Below are 16,787 nucleotides of genomic sequence, written 5' to 3'. Positions count from 1 at the left end.
CGACATATTTATTGGTGATAAATAGGCCTAACACACGCAAAAAGCTAATCAACTAAACTAGGCTATTCGATATTTCCGAAAATAATATAGATTCATCCCTTCCATGGTTTTAACTTTAAACGTGACAAACTATAGGTCCTATATTAACACCACGGATAACCTGTTACTCCGTCAATAACGTTTTTATGAGGCATGTGAACAAACAGTTAACGAACGCATTTCAGTGGAATAGTGGCGTCGTGCCCAGTCAATTTATTGGTTGATTTACAGGAGAACACCACAGTTTAGATAGGGTTTTATTGTTGAACACATGCTGAAACTGAAGTGTTCAGAAGTGGATTTTTATTTTTTGATGTATGTTTATGACGAGGCTATTAGCATACTCGTTAAGGAAAAAGGATTGTACAATTAATTAGCATTTACAGTTCCGTTGAAATGGGTTCAAATGTTTGATTCAAATGGTCGGATTAACGTTGATCAATACACTAAACCTGTTAGTCAATAAATCTATCAGTCAATTGCCAAATGAATCCCTTGGCCCTCTCGGTATAATTCAAACCATTAACGGATAGAAACAAAAAGAGTGAAACAGGAGATAAAGAAAGATGAAGAGAAGAGCACAACAATGTTGAATAGAGGTGGAAAGATAAAATCAAGAATGTTTCATATTCAAGAACATGAAAAATCTAAACGGAATAATAAATATAACTCAAATAACTGTTCATTTATCCCAAATTTGTGACAACCCCTGACAGAAATATACATACTTTTTAGTCAAGAACATTTCAGGTAGGCTGTTCCCGAAAAAAGAGCTGGCCACAAAATGATTGTAATGCTGCTTTAATGACATGTAGGCTAATTTATAATAAATAACAACTCAATAAATAAATAAACAAATACATATAATACATATTATAATAATAGTTATGTCTGATTAAACTCATGTTATTTGGTATAAACTCATAAAGTGCCTTAATCATTATATTACTACAGCTGACACCGGAGAACAAGTCAAATAGCCTACTCCAATTAAAGGTCTCAGGTAGGCTTATATTGCCTCGTAAAATAATGGTTCAATAAATACAGAAAATAAATATGTGCGCCTCTAAATTTAAGAATCACCGAGTCAAACATTTACAATAAATCATTCGAGTTCACAAAACTTACCCTGCTTCGTGGTTTTCGTGCAAAACAACATGTTAGGCTAACTAAAATTCCTCCAAACGGAGAATCAAACCAGCTGCAGGTTGGTGTCACTATTTTTAGGCCTACACACCTTGTTTTGTAACGCACGAGACAGGTCCTCTGCTAGTGGATGTTTGGGAGAGCACGAGGTCAGGTCAGGTGTCCAAGTTGTTGGAGCGTGAGCTTTCTGGGCATCTCGAGGACGCCAAAGGGGCCACGGGGAGAAGAAGGCCCTCGCGCGTTAATTTATTATGTTTCATGAGCCGGTTCTGGAACCAAATCTTCACCTGCGTCTCGCTCAGCTGCAGGGCGTTCGATATATCCAGTCGTCTGGCCCGCGTCAAGTACTTGTTGAAGTGGAAATCCTTCTCGAGCTCCGTGAGCTGTTTTGTGGTGAAGTTTGTCCTTGGTACCCGGTTAGCAGTAAGATGGTGCCCATCGGTGGTTACCTCCACCTCCTCTGTCCATACTGACCCCCGTGAAACTATACTCAATCCACAGGCCATGTGCATCTTGGCTGAAAAGACAGTTGAAACACAAGTATAGCATTATTATAAGGAGCATAAAGGTGTTTCTGAAACTGACCATGGAGACCACACTGGCTGCAACATAAAGTATTCTTAGCTAATGAAAGAGATGAATGAAGGTTTCAGGGGTGATAAGTAAAAGTAATTACACAATGACTTATAAAACATATATTCAATATATTCATTAAGTTAATTGGTTATGTGTATCTGTATTGAGATCAATACACTTGATGGCAATGAGGAATAAAAAACGTGGCACTAAATAGTCACATTTATGTTGCAGTGCCCAAGATTCAGCTATGGTTCTGAGACATGGATAAGTAACCGTCATGGCTTTTGCACTAATCACACACTGAACACTGGACTAAAACCAGGCTTAAACAGCTGACTCACTAAAACCTCGGGACTAGAGTAGGTGTGATGAAATTGGCATGACTACTTTGTACATTCAGGTATATCCCAAGCCTGGAGTGTTTCGTAATCCTGGTCCTGGAGCCCTAATGCAGAGCACAATATATTTCTTTGCCTTAGCACTGCACACCTTTTTCAAATCATAAAACATGAATGATGACTTGATCATTTTAATCAGCTAGAGTAAAAACAAAAACGTGCCCCGCTTTGGGTCTCCGGGACCAGTATTTGGAAACACTGATTATAGGTGTTGGATTGTTTGGAAAAAAAGTATGTCTACAATTTCCTCAGAAATAATTGAGCACTATAACACATTGTTGTCCATCAGTGATGGAGATACCAACCCCATCATGGTATCTGTCTATGGTCATTATAGGTGGCTATCTGTATTTCTTCATGATTGAGTCAAATGACTGGTACTGTATCCGTACTGTACCATGGACTCAATAAGGCCGGGTATTGGATGTAATAACTTCCATCATAATTCATAGGAAAGGTATGGGAATGAAGAGGCTATGAAGAAAGAGGCTTTTTAGACACGTCAGCTCATAGGATAAGTCTTGAAATCCATGTTTTAGACAAAGGAGAATGTCAAGGAGCGGTTTACCTAAACTATAACCTAAAAAAAGAGCCTTTGGTGACTATGAAGAGGCCAACACAGACCAAACAATACATGGTGACTATGAAGAGGCCAACACAGACCAAACAATACTGTAAGTAATGAAGCACCTGGGCTCTCAGGAATAGAACATCACTTGTACATTCTGATGAATGACTTCTAAGATAATATAATTGATGCTGGCCAGGAGGAATAAAGAATCAAACTGAAAATATTTGAGGAATGACTTGCACGCTTTAAAAATAGCCAGCCAGCAAAGCCAGGGCAAGCCGCTGAGGCAAAGTATTCCCAGCCAAGGAGAGACAGAAACAGAGAGAGAGAGAGCGAGAGAGAGCGAGACAGAGAGAGCGAGACAGAGAGAGAGAGAGAGAGCGAGACACAGAGAGAGAGAGAGAGCGAGACAGAGAGAGAGAGAGAGAGAGAGCGCGCGAGAGAGAGCGAGACAGAGAGAGAAAGAGAGAGAGAGAGAGAGAGAGAGAGAGAGAGAGAGGATCAAGAGGGAAAGGATCAATACACATTGCCTCAGCCACCTGGGCATCCTGCCCACAGTAATTCAGGTGCTGTCAGAGCATAATTGAAGAATGACGCACTGGGAGTATATACACTGTACCAGCAGATCAACTTACAAACGGGTTGTATGGAGGCCTTTATGCATGAGAGAATATAGAGATGCTTTGTTTTCGTGCCAAGACAATACACCCTCCAGAAAAAAACGTTGCTGCTGCTTTCACTAATCATACCACTGGTAAGAATGTAGCACTAATGAGATATGCTCCAACCCTGAGAATCATTCTTATGATACTATGTCTATACTATATCTACCCAGCTGTTTGTATGATAGCTTAAAGCCATCAGACAGTAAAATACAAACGCTGGCTAGAGGACATGGATACTAGTCCTGGCAAGCAACAAAAACAATCAATATAAATCAAGACATATTGGATGAGAAATTGTTGTATTGTAGATGTCTCCGAGACAGGTAACAAAGAAGGCATGCCATCTTTGATTAACCATTTACTGCAGTGGGCTAAATCGGGGTCACACAGAAGGATTATTGGTCGTTTTAAACATGAGAAATTACTTTCAATGGGAAAAGTCAAGAAACTGCAAGTATTCTACGGGACTTTTTAGTAAGTACGATCTCATTTCTACGAAATCAGAAAGTATATGCTGAATGCACAGTAAAGACCGATGTGTTGTTGGTGGACTGATGATACGCGACTATGATCATGGTCAAAAGGTGAACACGTAAAGGTGCTTGGCATTGAGATCAATACACAAGGCTCTCATTACTATACCGACAGATAATCAATAGGCAGAGAGCTCTAACGTTTTTGGGAGTGAGCTTGGCTAAACTTACCTGTGCACACTGAACTCAGGTCCCACTGCCTTTCCAGAACACAGTGATGCAAATTAAAGAAAGGCACAAGTGGATAGAATTAAACGATTCTATTATTTTCTAGAAATATCTCCATCCTTTTCTGTGCCCCAATAGGTACAGAGAGGCAGGCCTATACTGTGTATAAACCCACTACACCTGGCCCAGCGTTCTCTGCCTTTTCCCCAGTCCATCCCAATTTTTCCAATCTGGGTAGAATTGATGAATACGTAGGTAAAACGTCACTTACTGTATGGTTATTGTGGTTGATTGATTCAGGAATTATAAGTGCTCAGTTATACTATTCATATTTTATAGCCTATTAACTTGTGTTAAAAGTTCATTCGCAATTATGTATTTATTTCTGAAGCCATTTGGTGCAATAGGCTACATGAATGCAAATAAATACTTGTCTTGTAGTTGATCATTTTGACCGACTTTAGGAAATTTCAGCTATGCACAAAAACACGTCAAAATTGTTTTGCCTGTTGTGCATTAGTCTACAGTAGCCTAGCTTATACCTTCTCACAGCACAGCACTGTCCTACAAACAGTAGCCTAGCTTATACCTTCTCACAGCACAACACTGTCCTACAAACAGTAGCCTAGCTTATACCTTCTCACAGCACAGCACTGTCCTACAAACAGTAGCCTAGCTTATACCTTCTCACAGCACAGCACTCCTACAAACAGTAACCTAGCTTATACCTTCTCACAGCACAGCACTCCTACAAACAGTAACCTAGCTTATACCTTCTCACAGCACAGCACTGTCCTACAAACAGTAGCCGATTTGAGAATATGGCACATCTGTTGCAGACTACTTTTCAACATATGAGGAGTAATCAATAACGGTTTACCAAACGTTAAATGTAGATGTAGAAACGAATTGATAACTAATGATACAGTACTCACACATCGTTTAAGACTTGCTATTGGTTTTCGTATCAAGAGCAAATGAAAAGTTTTACAAATGATTTGGTCAATAAGATAGCTGTCGTCTTTCCAAACGGGAACGTGAACGACATGTCCAAAACTTACCCGTCCGAGGTTGACTTCTCTTTACTTTCGTCCACTCAAAAGTTTTGCTCGAGTGACTTAGTTCAGGTACATTGGGGTCCGAGTGAGAGCCACTGTTCACAACAGCAAAGTGAATCTTAGGCCCACCATGAGTGTAGATTTGAACGTGTGCATTTATACACCCGAGTTCGGAGTGCGCCAGCGCCTCAGTCGCGGTGTTGTGTGTGGAAGAGGAGTATCCAAGTCCGGGAAGTCGTGCTCGTGAGCCAGGAGGTAGGAGGGAGACGAGAGTAGCGGAAGGCAAGCCGGTGGCGTGGTGGAAAAGCCCTGACTCTGTGTTAAGGGAGGGCTGCTCGATCCTGAGCAGACCCGGAGCTGACTTTCCGTGCAGTCTGTTTCAGAACTGGCTTCGAAAAAAGATGGGTAACTGTGTTGCAATTAATATTCCCTGCCAGTCTCTGCTGAAGTTTTTCATTAGTTGCCAGCCCTAACTTCAGGAGAAGTTATCTGGTCCAAGTCCCGTATCCTGACCTCCCCAGGTCGGTAGCCCCCTGCTACCCTCCCCATTACACGCTAACTCTTGATATGAATTCACCTACGAATAATCGTTGGACCGGTTAAACGGTCGTAGAACGCATGGACAGGTAGCTATAGCTAACACCCAACAACGCATGGATGGATCAAGACAGCGACCATGCATGGACAGTCAGATGGGCATGCCCTGGAGAAAGTCGATCTCTGACTGATGGAGATGACGTGCCCTCTTGGTCTTGGCCAATAGCTGGACATCTCTGTCATCCATCCGGGACAACGCTGATTAGCCAAGCCAAGCAAGTTGTAGACTCATTTGGGGTGGCCAAATGAATGGACTCCAGTACAGCAGACAATGCCAGTGTAGACCATCATTCGTGGTCACTGTATTTTCTCAAACAGGGCCGTTTAAATATTTACGCGTAAGATGGACACATAAAGTGGCACTTTATGACTGGGATATGGAGGACTGGGATATGGAGGAGCAAGTAGGCCTACATTAAGGAAAGTTCACTGAGACGATGGACCAACGCTTCTGAAGTCTTGCATTCATCACAGTGTCACCGCTCATATTTCAAACAGGCACAGGTAAAATGACGGCAGATTGGTGTGTTCCTCTTTACGCGCACAGTGCTGCAGGCCTTCTCCATCTACCAACTTTGTAACTCTGTATACATCATGCCAGATATGTTGTTATCATTTACCAAAACGATTAGGCCTATAGCTGTTATTCAATAACGGCTTTTAAGGTACAAGCCAATACCATAACAACACTTGTTTGCAGGTCCTGGATTGAAATGTTTGCCAATATTGGCCTAAGACGTTCATTAGTATAGGCCTACATAATGTAAAACGCCTAAAAATAACTAGTAGGAAGGTAGACTATAGGCTTAAGTGGATACAGTCTATTCATTGGCGTTGGGGTCTTACGCAACTATCCTGCGATGACGGTTTCTTCAGCAGCAGTGGCCGCGTTCAGTGCAGGGCTAAGGGTCATGTGAAAGGCACACTTAATGGGTTCAAAGGTCGTGACAGTGGCTGTTGAGCTGTTCACTGGCAGCATATCTGTAATTAGTCTCCGAACAACTAGGAAAATAGCTCCGAGGACAAAACCCAAAAGTTTTGCATTTGAGAGACAGATGGACATGGACGTTCACGTTTAGGGACCCACTTATCGACAATTATATAGCCCTACAGTTAGCTTTATGAAATGGGAAGATACACTAATAGAACTATGAATTATCCAACTATGTCAATATTGCAAATGCAGGCTCAGCGATGTTATTTCAGATACACATTTCCATCTTCATGTATATTATATATACAGCCGGCCTTCTTCTTGCCATTAAACTGTATGTACATGTTTAATTATATGGCATAGGAAATGGTGACAGTGCGAATTGAACAACAACCTTTATATTACATTTTGTTCGACCGGTATAATTCCCAGTTACGTGCATAGGCCTATACACTCATCCTCGTTTTATTACACTTTAAGGAGAGCTAAACCTGTTTAATTGCCTACATTAAAGTTTTATCTATTCAGATTAGGCTACATGTTAAGAAACAAAATAACACAACGTGAGAAAAAAATGTTAGTATTAGCTCATACATTTTTTTTAAGAAGCAGCATTTACAGGTAGGCGTGCAGTTTTATTAGGAATTATCTGAAGGAATTGTGTTTAGAGATACAGGTAATTACAACGTTATTAATTAAGTAGCATGTCTGTTGAGTCCAGATATTGAGGTGGGTGGTGAATCCGAAGAACTTTGGTTTTGTTCTTCTTCAAATACATTTGTGGGTAGTATTGACTGCTATACGATTATAGTGTAATATTACATATACCGGTACACCAACATCACAATACACAAAAAAAAAATATTTTCACAAGCGTAAATGTAATCCGTTTAAAATTGTGTAATTATTATTTGGAGTAAATATCGTGCATTTATTATTGTTATTGTTATTATTATTATTATTAAATGAATTAGTTTTATTAGGCATATCATTTTTGCTATTATTATTATTGTAGGGGAGAGAAATTGTTATGAATAATGTTTTATTGTTAATAACTAACCTCTATTTGCGTCTGAATTTTTGTTTGAATTATTATCATCATCTTAACATTATTTTCCATCAAAGACCATATCACTAACCTGATCACAATATTTATCCACAACTCCACAATAGTAATTACAAAACAATGATATATAATCAACAATTTAGGCCTATAAAAGCATACAACATTCTATAGGCAACAGCCCAGAAACCCGGTCGCAGCTGGGGGAGGTAATGGAATTCTACAGGCAGCGATGTGCTGAATGAGTGAGTGCGATATATCCCTTCCCTCCGTGCATTTGCATGCTACACTTATCCATCTTGTTGTCAGCTCGCGAGGTTACCCAGGGTTCACGCGCTAGCTTGTTTCTCTCCCCTACACTCAATAAATAAATCTCCGCAGCGTTCTGTTTACCGCCTGAATATAAATTTGTTTGCAGTCGATCGAAGACCTGTGTGGAGGTATTAGAAATTGTATTTCTCTAATGGCTTTCAGCAGAGGGAGTGGGGGGGGGGGGGGGGGGGGGTATGCAGTGTGATAATAAAAACAAAAAAACAACTAGCATGAGAATCTTTCCTCTCCCTTTATGGAAATACACGTACTTCTTTAATTAAAAAAAGTTAATAAACCCAGTTACCAACGAATTAAATAATCAGAAAATAAATAAATAAATATGCAGCCATGCATATATTCAGTCAGTGGCATATGTTTGATTAGCATATATTTTAAATAAGTGTGTTAAACACACTCCTGGTTGTAAACATCCTGGCAACAGGAGTGATATTATCACGCTGACCTTAGGAAGTAAAACAAGTCCTCTGAACCTTGAGTTGGCTCCGTCTCCATCTCAACAGCTTGTATCCCCAAAACAGACACATTTACCAGGACAGATGATGCTAAACAATCTGGGATAATGTTAAGAATGGAGAAAGAACATTTCCTTCTTTTTTTATAGCTGGAAGGAAACCAACCAGCAGCCAATACCACCATCCTAAACCTCCTCTCCCTCTGCAAAATAAATGAACCAACTCACTGCATTATTTAACATCCTGCGTGGATGTCAGATTTGGACTTTGCGTCACATGCCTCATTAAAATTATGCACTCCTACAAAACCCTTCTCAGATGCTATTTTGGCGATAAAGTCAAACACCACGTGTTGTTCTGGATGGGTAACCTACAATACCTTGTTGTACCCTGGACAATCCATTCCATGTGCCCTTATAACATGCATATTACATTTTCACATACCTCCATCCTCTTGTTGATGGCGTCATTGTCTCTATAGTTGTCATTGGAGGTGAGGTAAACAACGCTATTGGTGAGGTTGTCTATCTCAGACAGCAGGTAGAAAGAATATTGATTGACTGATGCTGCTCATTTGTTTTCTGTTCCAGTCTCTGATCTCTCTGATCTGTCGCCAAAAGAGGAGCTGAGCTGCAGAGGCCCAGGGATCATGGTGGCCATGCCTGGATGGATGGGATTATCTCCTATAGGTTTGCATGGACCCGTCAACCTGTTGACACGGACACACACGCACACACACATACGCACTCACGCACACACACACACACACACACAAACACACACACACACACACGCATGCACGCACGCACGCACCTACGCACGCACCTACGCACGCACCTACGCACGCACACACGCACACACACACACACACACACACACTGACAGTGGTCATACACAAACACACACACACACCTTGCTGACAGTGGCGGTAATGATGCTGCAGGCTGAAGCGTGGTGACGGTGCTGACACTGACACTGACACGATGAGGCCCTGGTCTAACCCAGGAACACCGTCACAGACTCATTATTTGTCATCTCTCGACCCTGGGAGCGCTGGGAATTAACCGTGCGATGACAGATGACTGTCACCACCAACCTGAGGTCACGGTCGGCCGTTAATGCAGTGTGGGGCTGAGCGGTAAAAGCTGGGCGACCTATACAGTGGCGGGGATCTCTGTGGGGTCCACAAGATGACAAACAGGAGCAGTAAAAGCCAGCTAGGCGATATACGTGGTGAGGCCCTCAGCAATCTGTACAGTGGGGATCACTCAGCAGTCATAACCTCAGTTGTGGTCTTTTCCAGGTCAAGGGACAGAGGCATGTTATAGTGAGGGAGAGATTGGGGGGACGGGGGAGGGGCTCATCTAAGATGCATGTAACCACATTCCCACAGAGAGGATAATAGAGCGATACACAGCCTACAGCGCTAGCTTGGCATACTCAGACTTCCCAAGAGTATATAGATACTGGTGTGCCACCAGAATATGTGTGTATGATGCTTCACAAATCCTAGGAGCCCAGCGAGGCGCTCAGCAGGCAGTCTCCCAAACACCATGACAACAAAGCATCCGTCATCACCGTTCCTCGCCAGCTGCTGTGCACACTTCTCTGTTTCCTTCCGGAGTTGTTACTGGCGGGAGATGAGCAGGGTTCAACATGAAGCGGGAGCGCGTCGTGTGTGTGTTCATCATAGCAGCACATTGCCATATGCCTCTGTCTTCAGTCTCACACTGCAAGGAATGCAGGGAAATAGAATGAGAATGAGAAGACAGCACATGGCATTTAGACGTTTTTAGAGCTTAAAACGTTTATCGTGGACATGAATAAGGGTGAAGAATTTTGGTGACACAAAGGGCTGTGTTTTTAATTTCAGGTTTTACCGTAGAATGCATTGAAGCTGTATAATAAAGCCATTGGGTCTGTCCATCGTATCTCCTGTCCTTTCTGAACGATCAATGACCATCAACGTGTTGACATTTAGCCTTGATGATTGGTGTGATTACAATTTCATTTAATCGGTCAGATTTGTTCTAGTGGCAGATATACTGTAAATGCCAATTAGAATACGCTTTTAACCAAAGCAATTTGTACAGCATGCGATTCATCTAGGACTTGAACATTGCTGTAGTGCCAACTGAGCCACACAGGACCACAGCAGAAGTACAGTAAGTGACTCTCTCTCTCAGTTTGCTTTGTCCTTCCCTCGACTGCCACACTTTTATCGGTGGCTTTACCTTTTCATTGTCACCGATCATCCTTAACTGGGATGTATTTAAAACGTCATTGATCTTTATAGTGGCATGCTTTAATATGACGGTAACAGTTGTCTAGCTAACCAGGAAGTCAAATTCCTGAGATGGATGAGCAGTACCAGGTGAGTTGTCATCCATCTACCTGAGTGATGCTCTCCCTCGCTCCGTCCCACACCATGGAGCGGACATATAAATACAACCCATAAAGCTGACACAGGAAATTGATACTTAACAAAAAAAGCAGCTGGAAAGGGGCATGAACGGTGTGACGTACTGCTGAGGGTGGAGGGATGAAGGGAGAGAGGGAAGGGGGAGGGGGAGAGAGAGCGAAAGAGAGAGTGTAAAGGCGGATGATAAGGTTGACGGTTGTAAAATGTACTTGATTGGCTAAAGGCCACCTGTGAAGTTCAGTGTCTTGTTAATCATCGGAGGAATAGAGCACAATGCATTTATAATACCTATAATACCTACTTGTTGGCCTAAAATAAGCCAAATGAAAATATAACAACACAGACAAGAAATGGTCACCAAGAATGATCTCACATTAAACGTTTTATGGGCAGTCTGTCTTTGTTTATGTGACCACCAATTGTCAAAAAACATCATCTATGATCTGGTTTGGATTGCTAGTCTGCTGGGATCTGACCTCAAGTTCCAGAATGTATAATGTAATGCATTCTCAACCCTTGATTCTGTTTCATATTCTGCAATGACACTGAGAGTGTTTGTAGTGGCATGGTTTAGTGTGGTGTGTCTGGTTTTTAATGTCTAAAACCTGACTGTTTAGGATGGAGCAGAGCAGAACAAGCAGAGCTCCTCAAATGCCGGGCCAGGCCTCATTTAATGCTCTGTATTACGACCATAAATCACGTCTGCTCACACAGCACACACAAGAATGCAAAGAATCCAACACTGCTGCCTGCAATTTAGTCTCTCTCTCTCTATCTCTCTCTCTCTCTCTCTCTCTCTCTCACTCAGTCTCTCGCCGGTTGGTTTTCTCTCTCCTCTCTCCTCTCTAATCTATTCTCTGTCTGTCTCTCTGTCTCTGTCTCTGTCTTTCTTTCTTTCTTTCTTTCTTTCTTTCTTTCTTTCTTTCTTTCTCTCTCTCTCTCTCTCTCTCTGATTTATATTGAGTATGCATCTTCTGTTTTGTGTCCTGATTCAATTGTTTTCATCATACTGTACCTTTGATCTTAGACAGACTGCATTGTCGAGGCCATAGGGTTCCAGGTCATAAATATCTGATGATAACACTGCTGGCATTTACTGTATAATCTCTGTCTCTCTGTCTCTGTCTGTCTCTCTCTCTCTCTGTGTGTCTGTCTCTCTCTCTCTTTCTCTCTCTCTGTGTCTCTCTCTGTCTCTCTCTCTCTGTCTGTAATAACAAGTAGAAAGCGTGGCTTATAGTCCTACTAGATGCTGTAAACTAGGGTGCTGAGCCATGCAACAAACACATCCTCTGAGAATGAAGGGGCTCCAACCCTGCTGCAGATAAGCAATTGAAAAGGAGAGGGTTTAGACTGAAAGGGAGGCGGCATCAGCTCTTGTCAAGATGTCTAGTGAGTTGAGAGCCTGTGGTTGGACGGCTGGAAACACTGCCTTGTCTCCATGATTAATGTAGGGTAAATAGGAGGCAGGAGCCAGGGAAAGTGGTGCCTAGAGATTGTGTAACATGAAAACATAATATCACAGAGTTTTTATTGAATCTCTTCCACAGTATGGGCTAATTTCATTACAAAACTTGTTTTCCAGAAGTAGAATGTGCTCTTTAATCTCAATAAAATGCTGTTGGAGAATGAAGTCATTCTAATAAGAAATGAATAAAGATAATGATTCCACTGAGATTGATTTTCCACAAATGCATTTATTAAACATCTCATTAATCAAGAACAGTATCAAATACGTTTTAAAAAAAAAGCTATGATCCTTAGTTTCTGCATCCAGTTTTAATTTATAGATTAATGACATATACCCATTGATTCTTGAAGAATATAACTTATAAATGCCTCATGAGCTTAGTTCAACAGTCGTACCCCATCAGAACACAAAATATAAGCTTGTTTTACGCCAATGTTTGTCAACAATGTAAATGTAAACAAACACTGTATAGCCTCAAAACATGGTTAAAACTATACATTTGAAATCACGGATGGTCCGTCCTTGCATCCATAGCGCTGTCTGTGAATTTGAGAGGGGTTACATTTCTCCAGCCCCATCCCTTAGCTTTTTAGCGAAACAGGGACAGGGAGACATGTTGATATTGTTTTAACGAAGGATTCTAGCTTCAACACAAACACATATATAACAAAAATAGAACTTCATTCAATATGAACATATGCTGTGTTCACACTTACACAACTTACACAAACGAACAGCTATTTAATGATAAGAACACAAAACATGGCCTAACACATGACACCTAAATTCCTTTCTCTCTGATTTACAGATATGGCCGCCACAATTATTTGACACATTAGGAGCTCTTGAAAAAACAAAACTGATCGCTAGTACGTTACGCTACTTACAGGATCATTCTGGAGGCGAAAGAAACGCACACCTGTTTAGGCGAGGTGCTGGCTAGCGGAGTAGAACACTTGAAAAAGAAAAGGAGAGCCTCACACTCTAGGAGCTCAGATGCAATAATTGAATAACCGACGTTTCGACAGACAAACTGTCTTCATCAGGATCATTACGTGATCATAACATAACACGTGATACCTATACCGCAAAGTAAAATTCCTTTCTCTCTGATTTAAATAGACGACAAGCACAAGCCAATTACATGACACATGGAAATACAAAATTGATTGATAATGTGTTCAAAACATGCATTTGACATGCAAAACAGTAGCAGAATGTCTTTGAGGATTTTCTTTGCTAATGTAAATCATGTCAATTTTGATAAAAAGATAACATTTTGCCACAAGGTGTAACAGCAACAGAGGGGGCAGTAGTGGTCGCTTTTGGACTAGAAACCTATAAGGATACTGGAAACCCTATAGGTAATAAATCTGCATTCTTCAGTGAGCCACTATCAGAAAATTGAAAGAAAGCTAGCCTCCACAATGCTGGTTTGATTGAATTGACCACCTATACACACACATATTACTGAAGGTCTAGGTGTTTAGGTTTGTGGCATAGGCCTGCTCTTACAGGTGAGTAAGTGTAGGGGGTTCTAGGTCGAAGAGGCATCCTCTACATCTGAAATATGCACTGATGTCACTGTCAACATAAGATGATAGGTGCCCTGGGGCGAGTTTGGAGAGACCTGTGCACAAACATCCGCTGTCTACAACCGTAAGGGCTGACTGCAGACTATCAGAGGCAGGCGCAGTTCCGGTGGTGAGCTGGGGAAGGTCCATGGGAGTAACACATAAACAGTCACTGGTGTTGGCCTTACTGTGAGAACCCGACGCAGGGGTACGATCATAATTAACGAGGAGAAGGTTTGGAGATCGAATCCCTCTCACCAGACAAGCACTTCTGAATCCTGAGTACCCAACTCCAACAGAGGACCTTGGGCTGAGGGATGGCATGTGTGTGGTGGTAGAGAGGGACGGCGACGGTGTCTCAGTCGCTGTCCCTCTGTCCTCCTTATGATCCTTCTTGTATTTCATGCGTCGGTTCTGGAACCAGATCTTGATCTGCCGGTCAGTGAGCCTCAGGCCCGCAGCCATCTCCAGCCTGCGTGGTCGACATAGGTAGGGGCTGAAGTGAAACTCCTTTTCCAGCTCCACTAGCTGAGTACTGGTGAACGCCGTCCTCGCTCGCCTCCCTCCGTCTCTACCTCTGTCTCCGTCTCGCCCTCCATCTCTTCCTCTACTTGGGAGACCACCAGCCTCGTTACGACTGCACACTGAATCACCTGGGGAAATGACAAAAGGAACATGTAAAGGAGCAGTCATTTAAAAGTCAGCAAGCGGGCACCCAGGCGAACTTCCGCAAAAAGGGAAAGCTTAACTGAGGGACTTAGGAATCCTAATAGGCATCATGTAAAGTGTCCTGGGATTAAGTGTTTTTTCTGGAGTCAATTAACCTTTTACTGCAGTGGGCTAAATCAGGGTCACACAGTGTTTCTTGATAGTCTTAAACACATCTACTTTGAAACAAAAGTACACACCTCACACACATGCTTATGGACTGAAGAAAATAAGACACCTGTACCATGTCAGATATAGAGTTGAAATAAATTACATTTTGAGTTTGCATCCCAATATTACACTTTATATACATCACAGAAGCCTGAAATATAACAAAACCATTTGACATAGAAACCACCGGATTTCTGTTGTTTAAAAAAAAAGTTTTTTATTAATGAGGAAATGATGATAAATATTTATAACATTCCACTCATGTCACCAAAGAGGGCACTTTAGATCATTGACTGCAGGAAAGGGCTACATGTGTTTCTTTCAAAGCTTTCTTCTCTCCTTAATTGCATCAATTGCTTTGGGTTCATGACTAACCCAAGAGAGACCTGTCCCATGGGCCTAAGAGAGAAACACATCTATACCTTGCTGATAATGTACTGCAAGTGTCTGAGACATAACACCAGTTACAGCTTGTCTCAGATGATGGTGTTTTGAGAAAGTTGGTCTAAGGGAATCGTCTTACATACGCATTAATCAAATCTACACACGGCAGTGGTGTACCTGTCAACTCAATCACTTAAAGAGTGCCTTGGGACCACCACTGGAAACAACCACCTTCAGAGTGTCAGATGTGCCACAACAATCCTGTCAGTAGCTATTGTATTCAGGGTTTAAAGTCCCAGTTTACACCTGGATATCTGACCTACTTAGGAGGAAATTATCGTGTGTGATAGAATTGAGAACTAACATAAGGAGTTGTTCAAACGTATTATTCAAATTTCTTCAAATGTAACACAAACATATATATATGTGTATATACACTCTTAGAAAAGGAGGGTGGGAGAACCATTTTTGGTTCCAGGTAGAACCCTTTTTGGTTACAGGTAGAACTCTTTTGGGTTCCATGTAGAACCCTCTGTGAAAAAGGGTTCTACATGGAACTCTCTGTGAAAAAGAGTTCTACCTGGAACCAAAAAGGGTTCTTCAAAGGGTTCTCCTGTGGTGACAGCTGAAGAACCCCTTTAGGTTCTAAATAGCACCCTTTTTTCTAAAAGTGTAGGTATAGCATAATTCTGGTCACATCTAAACTCTAAATTATGTCAACAAAGGTTAAAACAAGAATTATTGCCTAATACTTATTATTTCTATGTTAATATGTGAGCAAGTCATAACTCACAAATGTCCTTTTGGCACCAAAATTATAAGGTGTGCCATGTTCTGAAAAAATACGTTTGAAGACTAGGTAAATGCAGATATAGGCTAGGGTAATATGGGCAGTCATATGCACATTCATCATTATGACAATGTACTATATTAAAATATGATATTATATTTACCTAATTCGTTGGAGTCAGATGCACTCTGGTTTAGGTCATGCCGAGTTTCTCTCATCCAGGGGAAGAGATGCCTCGGTGAGAGGAAGTAAGTGGATGCACTGCACCTCTTGCCTCTGACGACTGCTTTGCCCTTGGCATGGCGGGTATCCACCGGGTCCAGGGTGCCCCATAACGGGTCAGTCGGGTACGGCGTACAGCTGACACAAGCAGAAGAGGTGACTGAACGCTGGAAGAGTGGAATCTCTCGGAATTGTGGCGCGTGGCCTCCTTCACTGTGTCCGGTGCCGTATCCAGCAGGTTCGGTTGCAGTGTTGTGTTCGTCCTGTAGATGACATGGGAGAAGGGACTGGTGCTGGTCCATAGACCTAGCAGGGTGCACTTCATCAAATTCACTCTGATAAATAGAACTATGGGTACGCCCTGAATGTTGGGAAGGTATGCACTTTTGCATGTTAAATATATAGCTTTACAAGGAACGTAAATGTAAAAGCTTTATGCAAAAGACTTTGAATAAGCTTTAAGACTGTATTGAATAATATTACCAGAGGGGTAAACCGTGAAGTCACGTGGG

At 41.8% G+C, this 16,787-nt stretch overlaps 1 protein-coding gene and 1 pseudogene across 1 annotated transcript; both read right to left on the bottom strand.

The window, feature by feature from the left end:
- Nucleotides 1-1,335: 1,335 nt before the first annotated feature.
- LOC120061041 lies at nt 1,336-10,791 on the bottom strand (annotated as a pseudogene).
- A 3,146-nt stretch (nt 10,792-13,937) lies between these two features.
- LOC120061040 (homeobox protein Hox-C3a-like) lies at nt 13,938-16,577 on the bottom strand. Its single transcript, XM_039010537.1, has 2 exons — nt 16,217-16,577; nt 13,938-14,653 (listed from the first exon to the last, which is right to left on the bottom strand). The coding sequence occupies exons 1-2, from the start codon at nt 16,575-16,577 to the stop codon at nt 13,938-13,940; spliced, it is 1,077 nt and encodes a 358-aa protein (XP_038866465.1).
- Between the last annotated feature and the right edge of the window lie 210 nt (nt 16,578-16,787).

Source organism: Salvelinus namaycush, chromosome 16 (genome assembly GCF_016432855.1).
Source record: "Salvelinus namaycush isolate Seneca chromosome 16, SaNama_1.0, whole genome shotgun sequence".
NCBI lineage: Eukaryota > Metazoa > Chordata > Actinopteri > Salmoniformes > Salmonidae > Salvelinus > Salvelinus namaycush.
This window is presented reverse-complemented; position numbering and strand designations above follow the sequence as displayed.